This window comes from Malus sylvestris, chromosome 4 (assembly GCF_916048215.2).
Source record: "Malus sylvestris chromosome 4, drMalSylv7.2, whole genome shotgun sequence".
Classification (NCBI taxonomy): domain Eukaryota; kingdom Viridiplantae; phylum Streptophyta; class Magnoliopsida; order Rosales; family Rosaceae; genus Malus; species Malus sylvestris.
In genome coordinates this window covers 19619365-19635117 of record NC_062263.1, presented here as the reverse complement: position 1 = coordinate 19635117, position 15753 = coordinate 19619365, and the positions used below count along the sequence as shown (strand labels likewise).

The window sequence follows — 15753 nt, the reverse complement described above, 5'->3', positions numbered from 1 at the left end:
TATAAACTAAAATCTTTAGATTATATTAGAATATAAAATATATTTATAATACATAGATATTTATTATTTTATATTTTATACAATTATATATATTTATTATTTTAAAATTTTAAAATTTACATATTAATTATTTAATCAGTCTTCTCAAGGCAGTTTACTTGCTTACTTTAAAGAGTAAGAAATTTTTGTTATAGATAATGGATGTCCTTGGCTTCATCTAAACGGTGTAATAAAGCAAGGTAAGAGGAACATATAAGTCATGCTGCTTGTGCTTAATTAATGTATAAGACTTGGATCAAGCTAGGGCTTGTTCGCTTAGCAAATCTTTAATTAGTAAGAGCGTTTCTTATTCAAGTCATTCAAAATATCTTTCTTGACATAGAAATCGAAAAAAAAAATGTATACATATGGAAATAAATTGCGTCTAATAGGATTTGAACATACACCAAAAGTTTAGAAGACCTCTATCTTATCCATTAGACAATGGACGCTTTTCATTCCAATTTTCCTATATCTTGTTCGGAAAAATAGTTGAACCAATTTTCAAGTCAATGATGCATTACATTAATTATATTCATATTTTTTTTTATAAAATATTCAAAATCTCAAAATGTTTAATTCTATTTTTTTTCTTATTTTTTATTAATTTAATAAAAAATAAAGTAAAAGCGGGTAGGGGAATCGAACCCGCATCGTTAGCTTTAAAGCCTAGGGGTTATAGTCGACGTTGATTCATCATTTTTAACGTCTCTAATTCAAAATTGAACGTGAAATTTTGGTTTCATTTGGCTCCTTTATGGAAGATGTTTAAATTCCTATATTAAGACATGAACGAAAAAAAAAAACTCCACTTGTAACATCTATGTTAGCTTTTCTATCTGAATGTATTCAGAACAACCCGCTTTCTAGACGATCCCTATAGAAAAGAGGGGGATTATATTATAACAACCTTTTAAGTTACTTTGTTCTCTATTTCTACGTGAGAGAATCCTTAGAGCAAGTCCACCCCTAAAAATGGGCTGGCACCCAGTCCATTTAATCCACTCAAATGAATAGTGATTGACCCCAATTAACAGTAATTGGTCAAATGCATCTCCTTAAAAAAATGTGTTGGCACAAATGCATCTTCATCCCAAAAAATGAGCTGGCACACAATCCATTTAAAATATTATTAATTTTTTAATAAAATAATAATAAAATTACATAAAGTAGTACAAATAAATAAGAAATTACATAAGGTACTAAAAATAAATAAGAAATTACATAAAGTACTAGAAATAAATAAGAAATTATACAAAGTCTAAGGAGTTAGGATATGTGGTGCTATGATCTTCGTTGCTAGGATCCTGTGTAGCTAGAACCCCCTCGACTTGTTTCCTAATCTCTTGCACGCCTCCTTCGCACCACGTCTCTTTTTTCCAATGTCCAAAAATATTTAGAATTCCGAGACATTCCTACTAGAGGCTTGTTCATAGTGTCACGATCTGCTTGAACCATCATTTCTTCTCTAAGCATCAGGCTTTCTCGTTTAAGTATTTTTCTTTGTCTCTCATTAGCCGTATCACGTCTCTCAGTAGCGTCTAAGATTGCTTGCATAGTCACAGCTTTTGTCTTATATCTAGCCGCTTCATGTGCTATGTTCAGTTCACCTTGGCGAGCAAGTTCGTCCATATATTTTGTGTAGTCATTCTTGGAAGAACTCCCTTTTTTCTTGGCCGCCCTTTTACCTTGAGGCCTTAGGGACCTACAAGTCGGCTCATGCACTTATTCAGGCGTCCCTTCCCGCTCTTTAAATGTGTTGCCTTCCTGTTCGACCGAGTCTACTTCTGACGAACTGTGTACAAAGATGCCGTGCATGACAACTTCTGGACTGGTTTGCACAAGTTTGTATATGGGACAATCTTTAAACAATTTTTAATAATTTTTTTATTAATTTTTATTAAGTTAATTAATCTGGAGCGTTGGATTTGAAAAAGATTCAAATCCAACAGCCTAGATGTGGACACGTGGCCAACGACCATAATTCTGACCGTTTTGTATTTTTTTTTTTACGTTTTTTGGGTGAAAATCGTGGACCGTTGATCTTGGGATCGAACGGCCCAGAACGCACCACGTCACTAGCCGTTGGGTTTGAATTTCAATTTTTTTTTACCGTTAGAAATCCAAAGGCCCAGAACGAGCCATATGGCTTCTCTCGCTCCCCTCTGTTGCGCCTGCACCGGCAGGCCCCGCCGCTTTTTTCCTGTCAGGAACGCATGCATGTTTCCCACGCGCCTGACACAAAAAAAATCAATAGTGGCATGTGACGTCATGCTGATGCCAGCGTGACATCACATAGGCCGGGCCTTTGCTTAGCACGTTTTGAGCCGCCGGGCTGGGTGCTAGCCTATTTGGCTGGGTTGGAATTGCTCTTAGGGAAAGCAATTTGTCTCTACCGAGCTAAAACAATTTGTTGATGTCTCTAATAAACCAAAATCATTGTTTAATAGCCATTTTGCTTCAATTTCCGTAATACAAATTCCAAATTAAAGATTTAGTTACGATTAGAAAATTTAAGCAATTAAGTCTTAAATTCCATCTTTAATTTAGCAGTTGGCCTACAAAACCAGCTCAATTTTTACGGCCTTTTAACGTAAAAATTATACTGAAAAAGGGAAATGCCGGTGGTTTTGAGGTCTATACATGTAGGAGGGAGGAACAAAACGTGGTCATACGAGATGAGAAGCTCACCAAGCATGGTAAAAACAGATCGGAAAGGACCAAAGTGAGAACACTACTACCTTGCGTGTTGAACGATGGATGTGAATAAAATTAGGTTCAACATAACTTCCACATACATTAGGGTTCTATAATGCTATTGATGTATGAATTCATGAACCTATGAATTCATGAACCTTTGCTGGAGAGAGTACGCAGACAATGCGATCACATAAATTGATAAGCAGATAATTGGCAAATCATAATAGGGTAGCAACGACACAACACGCAAAGAAATCACCACGCTGGGTCAACAACACGGACATGACTAGAGTAGCAGATTGTTCCAAGTTTTCTCAAACACTATCATCAACAAAACGGTCTCGAGTGACTTATTTATGTACACAACGGAGGTTGTGAAATTCGCAACATATATATGTTTTTACTTACGAGGCTTCAGCAACCGGGTAATGCATGTTAGCGAGCGAATTTTTCAAGAAGGAGCTCCCACAATAAGAATGCCGGTCTGGGCTGCCTACCACAAGCTCACCAAAACCATTGTTTGTGTCAACCAATGTTTCACGGGGATCCATTGATCTGTAACACCTCCCAGAAGACCCAGATTTGCGATATTGCTTCTTATCTTTTCCTCGTGAAGAACTGCTCTTTTGCCATTTCTTTCCATCTTTCTTACAATTTTTCTTGTTCTTTGACTTCTGCTGTTTCTTGGCTGTCACTGTATGTGACATTGATGTAGCAGGCGGATCGTACACATCAGGGGCCCATTTGACAGAAAGTTTCCCGGGTGATAATCCCTCTTTCGCCCGGCTACCTTTTAGGGCAGAAAGTAGCTTCGAAGGAGACTGCACAAGGCATTAAGAACAATAAGAACCTATGTTATGAGAACTACACAAAACTAGACCATCACAACATTTCTTTTCAAGTGGCTAGTTCAATCCATCCAAAACTAAAGACATAAACATAATTATACTAAATCATAATTCCATATTTTCTGGAGAACTTAATATAGGAGATGCACAGAAAATAGTATGTAGCTTCTACACATTGCATGATATGCTAGAGACCAACTATCCGGCAAGAAGGACAAGGCATAATGAACAGGACGAAAAAGCCAAAAAACAAATGAACATTTTCTATATCACAAAGAAACAAACACATTTTGCCTCCACCACTTTAAGTGAAGCCAAGAGGGCGAGGACGGGATGCGATCATACCAACTCACATGCACTGGATCCTATCAGAACTCCGAAGTTAAGTGATTTGACAAAAAAAAAAAAAAAAAAAAGAGGGGGAGGACAACCCAAAACTCTAAACCATCTCCAAGTATGCACCACTTTGTGTGATGTGCAGTATATCAAGCTCGGCATAGTCCAATATAGGGTTATTCACTCATTACAATAACAACAGGTTCTTAAGTATATCAACTGAAAACAAAAGTGGTAATGATTAATGGGATATCCAAGAGAGAGAACATAGTATGAGGGGGAAATGGTGCACAACTCTGTTCCAGTAAGCATATAAATAACTTACAGGCAAAGACACTGAGCGCGAGTGGGCATGGTGATGATTTTCATCCCCGCATAGCACTTCTTCTGGTTCCTCCTTTACTATGCTTGAGGCATTAGGAGAGAGCACACCAGTAGGAATAGGAAAGGTTGCACACTTGTTCAAGCATTTTCGAGTGACGTTTCCCTGTTGTGCATTAGGAACTTCATATGTGTTTCTTTTTTCCACACCACTAGTATTATCCCCATCAGGTGCATGTTCCACTTCTCCAACACCTTTGATCTCAATCGACTCTTTTCCAACATCTTTGGCATCAATCGACACTTTTCCAACATCTTTGGCATCGACGGACACTTCTCTAACATCTTTGGCATCGATGGACACTTCTCCAACATCTTTGGCATCGATCGACTCTTCTCCAACACCTTTGGCATCAATCGACTCTTCTCCAACACCTTTGGCATCAATCGACTCTTCTCCAACACCTTTGGCATCAATCGACTCTTTTCCAACATCTTTGGAATCAATAGACTCTTCACTAACATCTTTAACATCAATCGACTCTTCTCCAATACCTCTGATATTCAAGGACTCACCAACAGCACTTACAAGGTCGCTTACTAAATAATCTTCAAGCAAAGTACGAATTTGCTCTTGGTTCGCAGAAGGCTGCAAACCTTGTAAACTGTCTACATTTCGCAACACCGATTTCCCACTAGAAGAGCTTATGTCCATCTACAATAACAAATTCTACACAATGCCAAAATCCACATGTTAACAACATCAAACATCAAACATCAAACATCATTGAAGAAATCAAATCAACACAGTTAACCGGAGAAATCAAATCAACACAGTTAACCAAATCATTGAGCTACAAAAATAACTACATATCCATCATATAATCGAAATATCCAGCTGCCTCATTATCTGAACCTAAATATAAACAAAAACAATGAACACCAAGCTAAATTCATAAAATTAATTACCTCGAATAAAGTTAGCAGATAGAACAAGCTTCGCACCAAGATCTTACAAAACGATTCCAAACTTTTTAAAGCCTTAAAGAGGATTTCTTCGATCCTTAAAACCTCAGATTTCTCGAAGAAATCTCGACGAGAACTCTCTAAACTTCGCTACAAACTGGGAAGCTAAGCAAGAACCACAAGATAAACGAACCCAAGTGAGATTTCGACCTAATGTTAACTAAGGTTACCGCGCCGATCACCTTTTTCGAGATGTTTCAGACGATGAGAGCAAGAGCCGCCGTGGAAGGAAGTCAAGTTGGGGACCGAGGGTCGTAGGAGGAGGTGAGTGGGCACCGAAGGCATTATCGTATGCTCTTCGAAACCCCTAAACCCGTACGTTGCAGCAAAACCCGCCCCAGATCGTGAACCAGAGCTGCGAAATCTGAGAAACCCGGCTTCTAGGTAGTCGTGAAATCGGGGGATTTAGCGGCTTTCAGGGGATTTAGCGGCGGAGCATGGCGGAGGAAGGAAGAATGGATGGATTTGGTGGTGGGTCAAAGTCAAAGGGAGCTTCAGAGATCGCAGAAATGGAGATCAGAGCGGATGGGATTTGGGGGTTTTCCTTGTTTGTATATAAGGAGGAGAAGAAGACGGGTAATGCTTTTGGGTCAATGGGTCCACGCCCGAGTCTGCCGGGTTCGCAGATTATATCGGAGACGTACACGTGTTCATCGGGGATTGCCGCTGGGTCGCGGGAGATTTTTAGTTAGGTTGGGCCAGGTCAACTAACATTTTCCTTTTTCTTTTATTTTTTATTTTCAAGAAAAGGGCTTTCTTGGTATATTTATTTTGCTATTTGTAATTTAAGGGACAATGACTTTTTTTTATTATTTTTTTTATTTTTAACAAAAAATATTATTTATAATAGGAGATGGGCGAGTGGGTTAAGCATCATAGTGAGTTAGCAATAATATGATTCAAATTCGTTTTTGACGAAAATCAAAAATAAAATACAATGCTCAAGTAGGGCTAGTTTCGAAAATAAGAAAGGAAAACAAAACCAATATCTGATTGAAAATCATTAATTTTCAAAATTAGTTCCATTTTTTATTTAGTTTAGTAAATCGAAATGATGAACCTTGTGTAGATTTCTCAGCATTTGGAACTAGACCTGACAAAGTTGTGTTTGCCGTGTTTTTGTGGTTTTTGTGTCAAGTCAATTATTATAATGGGCCATGTCGTGGCTACTAAATTATCTTAATGAGTTTAAGAATTCAAACTTCAACCCGACCTATTAAAAACAATATATACTTTAATAAAAAAATTCAAATGAGATTACTAAATATTAACATCTGAATTCGTAAGGTCCTTTGATTTAGCAATAGGACTACAATTCCGTTAACCACTACAAGCTTAGACTTTCATCCCATATAAATATTACTTTCAAAACACATAACGTTATGCGATAAATACAAAACAAGTATACTATGTTAAATATGAACGAGTCAAGTACGTGAAATATACATGAGCACATGTATAATACACATATTACACGTGAAACTATGACTATCATATAGTTAGGGTTTTTAGTTTAACGGATTACCTACTTGTAGATTTGAATCAAAACGTTATGTAACTGATTGACCTGATAACACATCGGATCGATTAAGCTTTGACTCAAAATCTGTTATTTTCGTATCATTTTATATCGGATTAACGGGTCATGTGTTAAATGCTAGGTCTAGTTGGAACTTCTAATCCAATTGAGAGATGTGAAGTGAGTCGCCATTAAAGAGAAGGTGAGTGAAGTCGAGAGAACAAGAGCTTATCCACTACATAAAACTTCCAAATTTAATGCAAATCCAGGTGGTAAATCAAACAAAGTTTATCAGAAAATCATGTATTGAAGAAATCCAAATGCAACGACGGTAGTCGATCAAAGAGTGGTGGTAGTTGGCCGCCGTTTAGAACGAGACGGAGAGAGACGAGCAACAGAGTGATGATGGGGGCGGGGTCCGGTGGTCTGGGTTTGAGAGATTGAGAAGAGGAAGGAGACTCTTCTCTTCGCTCTTCTATTCAAAACAACAGTAGGAATTTAATCTTAACCAATATAATGGCTAGGATTATTTATAATGATATGTATTATATAATAAAAGTTTGAAAAAAATTATAATCAATTCGGTTTGGTATTACTAAAAATACGGCGATGAGGTCCATAATCATGTACCGAATTATCGAAGAATAATCCTCTACCAAGAATTATCGAAGAATAATCCTGTGTTGTTGCAGTCCCATTAGATTAGAAATGTGATGGTGTAAATCCTAGTATATCTTGGAATATCTCTTATATTCCTATTAGGAGTAGATTACCTGTTAAATGTTGTAATCCTAAAGGGAAAGGTTTTTACCTATCCTACTACTATAAATAAAGGCACAATGAGATGATACAAACACACCCACAATTACACATCTCTCTCATTCTCTCTACCTATTGCCGCACCCCTCTCTCTAAGAGCAACTACACTATCCAGTGTAGGAGCCCTCCCCCCATGCTATTCACTATTTAATCCACCCAGTAAACAGTAACTGCCCTTAATGAACAATAATTGTCGTGGCAATTGCCTTTTACATCTTCACTCCTGCATTGAATAGCCATGGCAATTGGCAATAAAATAATACATAATAATTTTATTTGTAATTTCGGATAAGATTTTTAATCGTTATCGTTGAGCCACGTGTCATTATCCGAAAAGCCAATAGCAATAAAATATTTGTATTTTTTTATTTATAAAATAATTCAAAATAATTTTATTTGTAATTTTGGATAAGATTTTTAATCGTTCTCGTTGTGCCACGTGTCATTATCAGCAAAGACAATTATTAGTGATGGATTTTCGATAAGATTTTTAATCGTTGTGTTACGCCACGTGTCATTATCTGAAAAGACAATTATTGGTGATGGATTTCCGATAAGATTTTTAACCAATCACGTCGTGTCACGTGTCATAATCCGATTACAATTTTTGAGGCTAGATTTCCACCAGATTTTTAACGAATAACGGCATGCCACGTGGCATTATATACAACCTAATCATTTCGGAATCCTCCATATAATCCACTATCCATCCTCAGAAATCTCACACCAATTTTCTCAAGATCTCTATCATTATTCATAGTCTCTGCTTCATTCTTCACCAAAATCCCTATCATTATTCATAGTTTCTGCTTCCTTCTTCACCAAAATTTCTATCATTATTCATAGTTTCTGCTTCCTTCTTACAATGTCTTTTTCTTCTTTTTCAAAGATGATGTGGGAAATCGATCAAGAAGAGGAAGAATTGTTTAACCAATCAGAAGGAATGTTCAATGCCGTTGATTGGGCCAACAATGAGATGGAAGAGGATGACGAGCGTAGACGGAGAGATGACGAATCAAGAATGGCAGGAGCCTCACACTCTCGTCGAGTTCCAAGCTATGGTTCAGATCTGTAGGTCCAACCGTGCTGTAAACATTGATATAAACAGGCAACGACGAGGTTAGAAGCTCTTGGACGATTATTTTGTCCGTAACAGTGCATTCCCTGATACGTACTTCTGACGTCGTTTTAGAATGGAACGACATGTGTTCAACAAAATCATGGGCGCTGTTTGCAACCATGATTCTTACTTTGTGCAAAAGCCGGATGCTTTTGGTGCTATGGGTCTCCTGCCTCAGCAAAAAATTACTGCTGCCTTGAGGATGCTTGCATATGAAGCAGCTGCAAACCAAGTGGACGAGATAACAAGGATGGGAAAATCAACCATTCTTGAGTCCCTGATGAGGTTTTGCTCAGCAATCGAATCTATCTACACAGCAGAGTACCTCCGGAGACCTACTCATATGGACTTGGAAAGGTTTCTGAAGAAGGGCGAGATGTGAGGTTTTCCAGGGATAATTGGAAGCATTGATTGTATGCACTGGACTTGGAAAAACTGTCCAAATGCATGGCAATGCGCTTATGGGGACAGAAAAGGATCAAAAAGTATCATTTTGGAGGCGGTGGAATCTTTTGATACATGGATTTGGCACGCCTTTTTCGGGGTTCCGGGAGCTCAAAATGATCTCAATATCCTTGCCCAATCCCCAGTGTTTAACGAAGTCCTGCAAGGAAAGGCACCAAAAGTCACATACTGGGTCAACAGACGTAAGTACGACGGGCCATACTACCTAGCAGACGGCATTTACCCAAGGTGGGAATTGTTTGTCAAAACAGTGTCACGTCCACGAAGTGCAAAGGAAAAATACTTTGCAAGCTGTCAAGAAGGATGCAAGAAAGATGTGGAGCGTTGTTTTGGTATACTCCAAGCTTGCTGGGCTATTGTTAGGGGTGCTGCCAGAATGTTTGATGTAGAGTCGCTTCGATCCATCATGATGACGTGCATCATTCTTCACAACATGATTGTGGAAGATGAGTACGATTATGATGCCGTTGATGAATATCAGCTAGACACGATAAACAATTCTAAAACACAAATATATTGTGTTCATGATGCCACTGAAGAACCTGTGCAACACGAACCATTACAAAGGGATGGACGTTACAATGATAGGGTCATTCAACGATATACTGCACTTCAAAGGCCATATATGCACAATGCCCGCCAAATTGACTTGATAGAGAACCAGTGGGAATTGAGGGGTGCTGAAGATACTTAAGTTCATTAGTGTTATTTGGTGTGTTTATTTTATTTTATGTGGTGTGTTTTTTTAGTTCATTTAGTGAGTTGAAATGTAATTTTGGTATGTTGAAGTAATTTTATTTGGTGTTTGTTTTTATTTGGTGTGTTTTTTTGGTGTGTTGATGTAATTTTATTTGGTGTGTTGATGTTATTTTATTTGGTGTGTTTAAATGTGTTTTGAATAAAGTACTAAATTAAATAAATTGGAAACAACATATTCAATAAATAACCAAATTAAATAAATATACTCTTAGTTTAAATAAAGTACTAAATTCAATAAATTAGAAACAACATAAAGTACTTTATTCAATGAATAAGAAATTACAACCCGAATTGATTGGAAAATTATGGGTTTGTGAATGGATAATCATCACCTAACCAATTTGTCATGCTAGGATGATCTTCTCTTGTCTTGCTAGGATGATCTTCTCTTGTCGTGCTAGGACCATCTCCTCTTACTCTCGCTTCTCTTGCATGCCTCATTCGCATCACGTCCGCTTTCTCCGACTTCCAAAAATATTTAGAGTTTGGAGACTTCCCTTCTAAAGGCTCCTTCATAATGTTACGATCTTGTTTAGCCATTCTTTCTTCTCTTCTATGTTCCCTTTCTTGCCGAAGTAGTTCTCTTTCTCTCTCATCAGCTTCAAATTTTTTCTCAAAAGCTGCAGCTTTTGCATCCTCTCTAGCCTTATCAGCCTCAAATTTAGCCATTTCCCGGGCCAAAGTCAATTCACCTTGGTGGGCAAGGTCTTCCATATACTTTACGTAATCATTCTTGGAAGCATTACCTTTTCTCTTTGAAGCCTTCTTGCCTTGAGGCCTAATTGGAAAACGGGTCGACCCCGACGCTTGTTCAACGGGGGGGGGGGGGGTTTCAGGCACTTCTTCTGCATCATCTTCATCATGATCATGCGAGGCATGATCGGGTGTAAAGTGTAGATGGATGCTGTTCATGAAAACTTCTAGACCGACAGGCATAACTCTGAATTTAGGACAATCTTTGACAATATTCCAACATTCAAACTGGGTGAATGTTTTGTTTTTGCTTTTGGTTTTGGCACCATACCAAGCTTGTGCTTGAAGTTCCTACATAATGAGGGAGAATAAATAATTATAGGTAACAAAAAATAATACAAACAAATAATTATAATGAAAGTAGGTAACAAATAAATAATACAAACAAATAATTATAATGAAAGTAGGTAACAAATAAATAATACAAACAAATAATTATAATGAAAGTAGCTAACAATTAAATAATACAAACAAATAAATAATATATTGTTACCTGATCCGTTAAATTTTCCCCACTTCAAAGATTACCACTAGCTTGTGCAAAGGCGTCTCTCCACGTACTAAACGCTTGGCTAAGTAATTTCCAACGACTGGACATCGATTCTTTAGTTCTTTGCCCACCCATTTTCTCAAGATAATTGGTATGAATAAGACTCCACATTTCTCACAACAGTATCTCATTACCCGTAAGCAAATCATGAGTAACTTGAACCCAGCTAGTACACAACGCAACATCTTCAAGAAGTGTCAAATTCGTACCTGCTTGAGTTGTCATTTTGTTAGAAAAAAAAATTGGATTCAAACTTTGAGAGAAAGATAGGAATGTGATTGAAAGTAGTTGAGAAAATATGAAATTGTGGTGTAAGGTAGAAGATAATGAGAAGGTATTTATAGAAAAGTAAAATCAAATTTTTTTATAATTTTTCATAATTTTTTTTTGGATTTTAAAGAATTTCTTACATTTTTAAATTTTTTTTATTCACCTAATTAATCTCTGCAGTTGGATTTTAAAAAAAATTGAATTCCAACACTCCAAATTGTGCCACGTGGCACAACGGTAACATTTCCGAATTTTTAATTGTTTTTTCTTTTCTTTTTTTAATTTACAAAGCCTAATAATGTGGACCGTTGATCTTAGATCAAATGGATGAAATTAAATGAGATTTTTAAATATTTTTTACTGTTGGAAATCTAACGGTTCATAAAATAAGGCCGTTGCAATCAAACGAACATGGGGAAGCCACGTGGCTTCCCCAATGGTAACATTTCAAAACAAGCGTCGCGGGCCCCAACCCTGTTTTTTTGTCGGAAGACGCGCGCCCACGTGCATGTGAAATGCATGCGCTTGACGCAGCCCTCGGGCTCTCGGGCGGGCAATCGACGCCGGGTGTCACGTCCTGATCCCAACATACGTCAAAAATCGACACGTGACAACGAAAATAATGTTCGTTGAATACGGTATAAGTTACGGAATAAAATACTTTAACTGATAACCCAAAATAATGTGAAGGTGGCTAAGTTCTCCACAAAATATTTACAATTATGTACATCCCAAAAAGAAGCATAATCTTTGCTTTACTAAGAACAAGTATAAGGTGCTCAAAAGAAAGTCCCAAAAGATAGAGTACAAGAGTGAAACAAGGGTAACCTAACACTCCAAGTCTCTGATAACTGCACTGCTACCCCCACCTACAAACTTCCCGGAGTCTACTCAAACCTGTCACTTGTACGATCAGTGCCTACACCATCGGAATGGTGCACCAGGCAAACAACAACCTGGATAAGTTAAGAAGTTTATGCGAGTGACAATAATATCAAATATGTGAGAATAATGCTAATGCCAACCATCAAACAAAGTTTACACATCTTGAATATAAATCATTCATAAGAAATCAATACCAACTTTTGCAAACCCCGAAGGAATCACCCAAACACCCAACGGTTCATCTGAAACCAATCACAACATCTCACAACCATCTTCTCATACAACACAATGAAAAGTAGAGTTAGAGCGACACAGTTTGACCGAAGCCTACCCCTTTGAAGCCATCTCAATTCAAATTCAATACATCCCAAGGTGAGTAAGATCTCGGACCTTCACTCAATGGAATGTGAAATAGGAGGGATTCCGGACCATCTCTCAACAGAATCCAAGTGGATACGATTCCAGACCCTCACTCAACAGAATCGCTAAATCAATACGTAACAATAACTAAATGAAACCCAATTTAGATATGATTCTGGAACATCACTCAACAGAATCGCGGAATAGAAGGATTCCAGACCATCTCTTAACGGAATCTGAGTGGATACGATTCCAAACATCACTCAACGGAATCGCAGAAGACCAACAATCAGAATGTACGGCGACTCAAAGAAATGGGACAAGCACATGCTACTTAATTTACAAAAACTCAACAAAGGAAGATTAGGCACAATTACTAAATTTAGAACCAATCACCGAAGCGGAAGGTGAAACCATATTGAAGCAACAAATCCCCATCATAATGGTTAACAGTCATTACTAGTCCTCACATTAATCTTAACATGTCAATCATACAAATCAAACCACATTTCCAATATACATGCCACACCCCATTTCATTAACATAAATTGATGTCGAAGTATTGGAATAACAATTCAATAGAACATATTCATAAAACCAATTCATATCCACACAGGATCATAATTATGACAATCTGATAATTACCAATATCACATATATTAAAGTCACTCGCCTGGAGTCCGCGCTAATGTACCCTAGCACGATAGTCAAGGCATCACGTTCTATCACCGCCTAACAAAGCAAAAGTCCACATTTAGATTTCCTTCGATAATTCACATACTCAAAAATTCTCATATGTCTCCCACAACAACATTTAATGAGGAATCGAACCGTCGTTCTAATGTAGGGTCCATGATCTTACGTTATTTGCTTCGTAAAATCCAATCACTAGATTTTCACTTATAAGTCCCTAAGGTCCTTAAACAATCTACAATAGCATATTAAAATCTTGTCTCAATTCAATGATAAGATTGTCAATTGTTAGAATAATCAAGTGGTAGACCTTATCGATAATATATACAATCAACAACATTTTCATAAATCAAATGTCACATATCGGAAAATTTGACTTTTTCCAAAAATTCTCAAATTTTACAAGAATGAAGATTTCAACAAGTAGAGTAAACTTGATACCTGTGGCCGAGTCCAATTTGGTCAGGAAGGCCCTCAAATTAGCTCGCACCCAACGAAACCCTAAGGTGGGTGTTATTCAATTCGGCTTCTTTGGTGTTCCAACGCCCCAACCACCAATTGGGTTTTGTTCTTGGGTCCAAGGGAAGCTGATTAAGGGTGATGGTGAATGGTGATACTCTCCGAAATGACAATTCGTCATCGAGAACCCCCGGGTTCTCCTATGGAGTTCTACATGAAATAGACCTTAAAACCCTTGATTTTTTTGTAGAGAGGGAAGGAGGAAGGTAGTGGAGCAAGTTGCAAGTGAAGGAGGTAGGAAAATTAGAAGAGAAATGGTAGGAATTGGCCTAACATTGGCCGGTTTGAAAATAAAAAGGGTTTGGTGGTGGTAGATGGGTTCACCCAATGGAAAAAGAAAATGTCCACATTTTCCTCCTTCCTATTGATCTTTTCTCAACCTTAAAAAAAAAGGAACTTTAACGAAAAGCACCCGGTACTGTTCACTTTAACGAAAAACCACATTTTTACACTAAAAAGTCAATCCTGGTACTATTCACTTTACCCTTTATTTTGTCCTTATCATTAAAACTCAAAGTTTTCAAACATTTTTCATTAATTTTCCTTAAAAAAATCTGCTAGGTCCCCTTAATAGTGGTTGCTGCCTAAACTTTTTCCACCACCTAATTTGCCCAATTCCACTTATAATAGCCGGTCCATTAATCTAAAAAGGGTTTGGGTCTTTTACCCATAAGTGGAAATTAAAATGATTTTCACAATCTAAAGTTTCACCACTTCAAACGTCCATAACTATACTATTATAATTCGGACTCGCAAACGGCTTTCACCTATGCGTTCGTGGGTTCAAGATTTATTTAAAAACACTAGTTGTAACTTCGAAATGTCAACGAAAGATAAGGATTGTTTATGAAACTTCCAACTCGATAACTAATCAATTACTAAACTTATAAGTAGTAGAATTAAAATTAACTAATAAAGATAACGTAATTGCGAAATATGAATTTAAATTACGAAATACATAATAAATGGTGAAATTCCGGGGATGAGATTTCACACCGAGCCTGCTCCTCGGACCTCGTCTGTCACTCGGGCTACCCAACGTTGGACCCTATCCCCCTAGCAATTTGGTCCTGTTTGAAGGCCTGGCCCTCGAGCAACCTCCCCCACTGGAGTTGCTCTAAGGTATCCATAATTGTTCAGTAAATTATGCCTACAACATGTACCAAATTATTGAGATTCTTCGGTATCATGTTACCAAAATTTTTGGGATTTTGGGCCAAATTTGGGTTTCTTGGGTTGGCTTCGAGAGTTTCAGTATTTTCTTCTAGACCTACCTAAAAGGATGTTTTATCTTAGAAAACTTTAACGAAAAATTTCTGGTACTGTTCACTTTAACGAAAAACCATATTTTTACACTAAAAAATCAATGCTGATACTATTCACTTTACCCCTTATTTTGTCCTTATCGTTAAAACTTAAAGTTTTCAAACCTTTTTCATTAGTTTTCCCTTTATCTTATTCAAAAGGCATTAGTAGTACAATTAAGAGTGATTTGGCTTAAATTATTAGCATTAACATGTGACGTCGTTAAGTAAATTTTGAACTCTATAGAATAAAACGGTTTATTGATATTGGAAGATCTGTTTAGATTTCGGCATTGTCGGGGTTAAAATGTGATTGTAGACAAACAATTTCGCAAGCGTGCGAACCTAATACACAACGTTTGAAATTCCCCTGAATGTTTGAAGCGAAATTTTTGTGCCACACGAAGGAAGGCTTGGACGTATGAAGAAAAATTAGGAAAATCATACAAAAAAAAAGATTAAGAACT

The 15753-nt window shown here is 37.3% G+C and overlaps 1 protein-coding gene across 5 annotated transcripts; it reads right to left on the bottom strand.

Annotated features, from left to right (window-relative positions):
• Positions 1-2909: 2909 nt before the first annotated feature.
• Positions 2910-5845, bottom strand: LOC126620203 (uncharacterized). 5 transcript variants are annotated; one of them, XM_050288714.1, is made up of 4 exons: positions 5214-5845; positions 4650-4974; positions 4249-4619; positions 2910-3560 (listed from the first exon to the last, which is right to left on the bottom strand). In XM_050288714.1, exons 2-4 carry the CDS (start codon positions 4957-4959, stop codon positions 3144-3146), a joined length of 1098 nt encoding a protein of 365 aa, XP_050144671.1. In that variant the 5' UTR covers positions 4960-4974; positions 5214-5845; the 3' UTR covers positions 2910-3143. The 5 variants fall into 5 exon arrangements, with proteins under 5 accessions (XP_050144671.1, XP_050144672.1, XP_050144670.1 ...); XM_050288715.1 differs by having other exon boundaries at positions 4680-4974; XM_050288713.1 differs by having other exon boundaries at positions 4249-4679; positions 4710-4974.
• Between the last annotated feature and the right edge of the window lie 9908 nt (positions 5846-15753).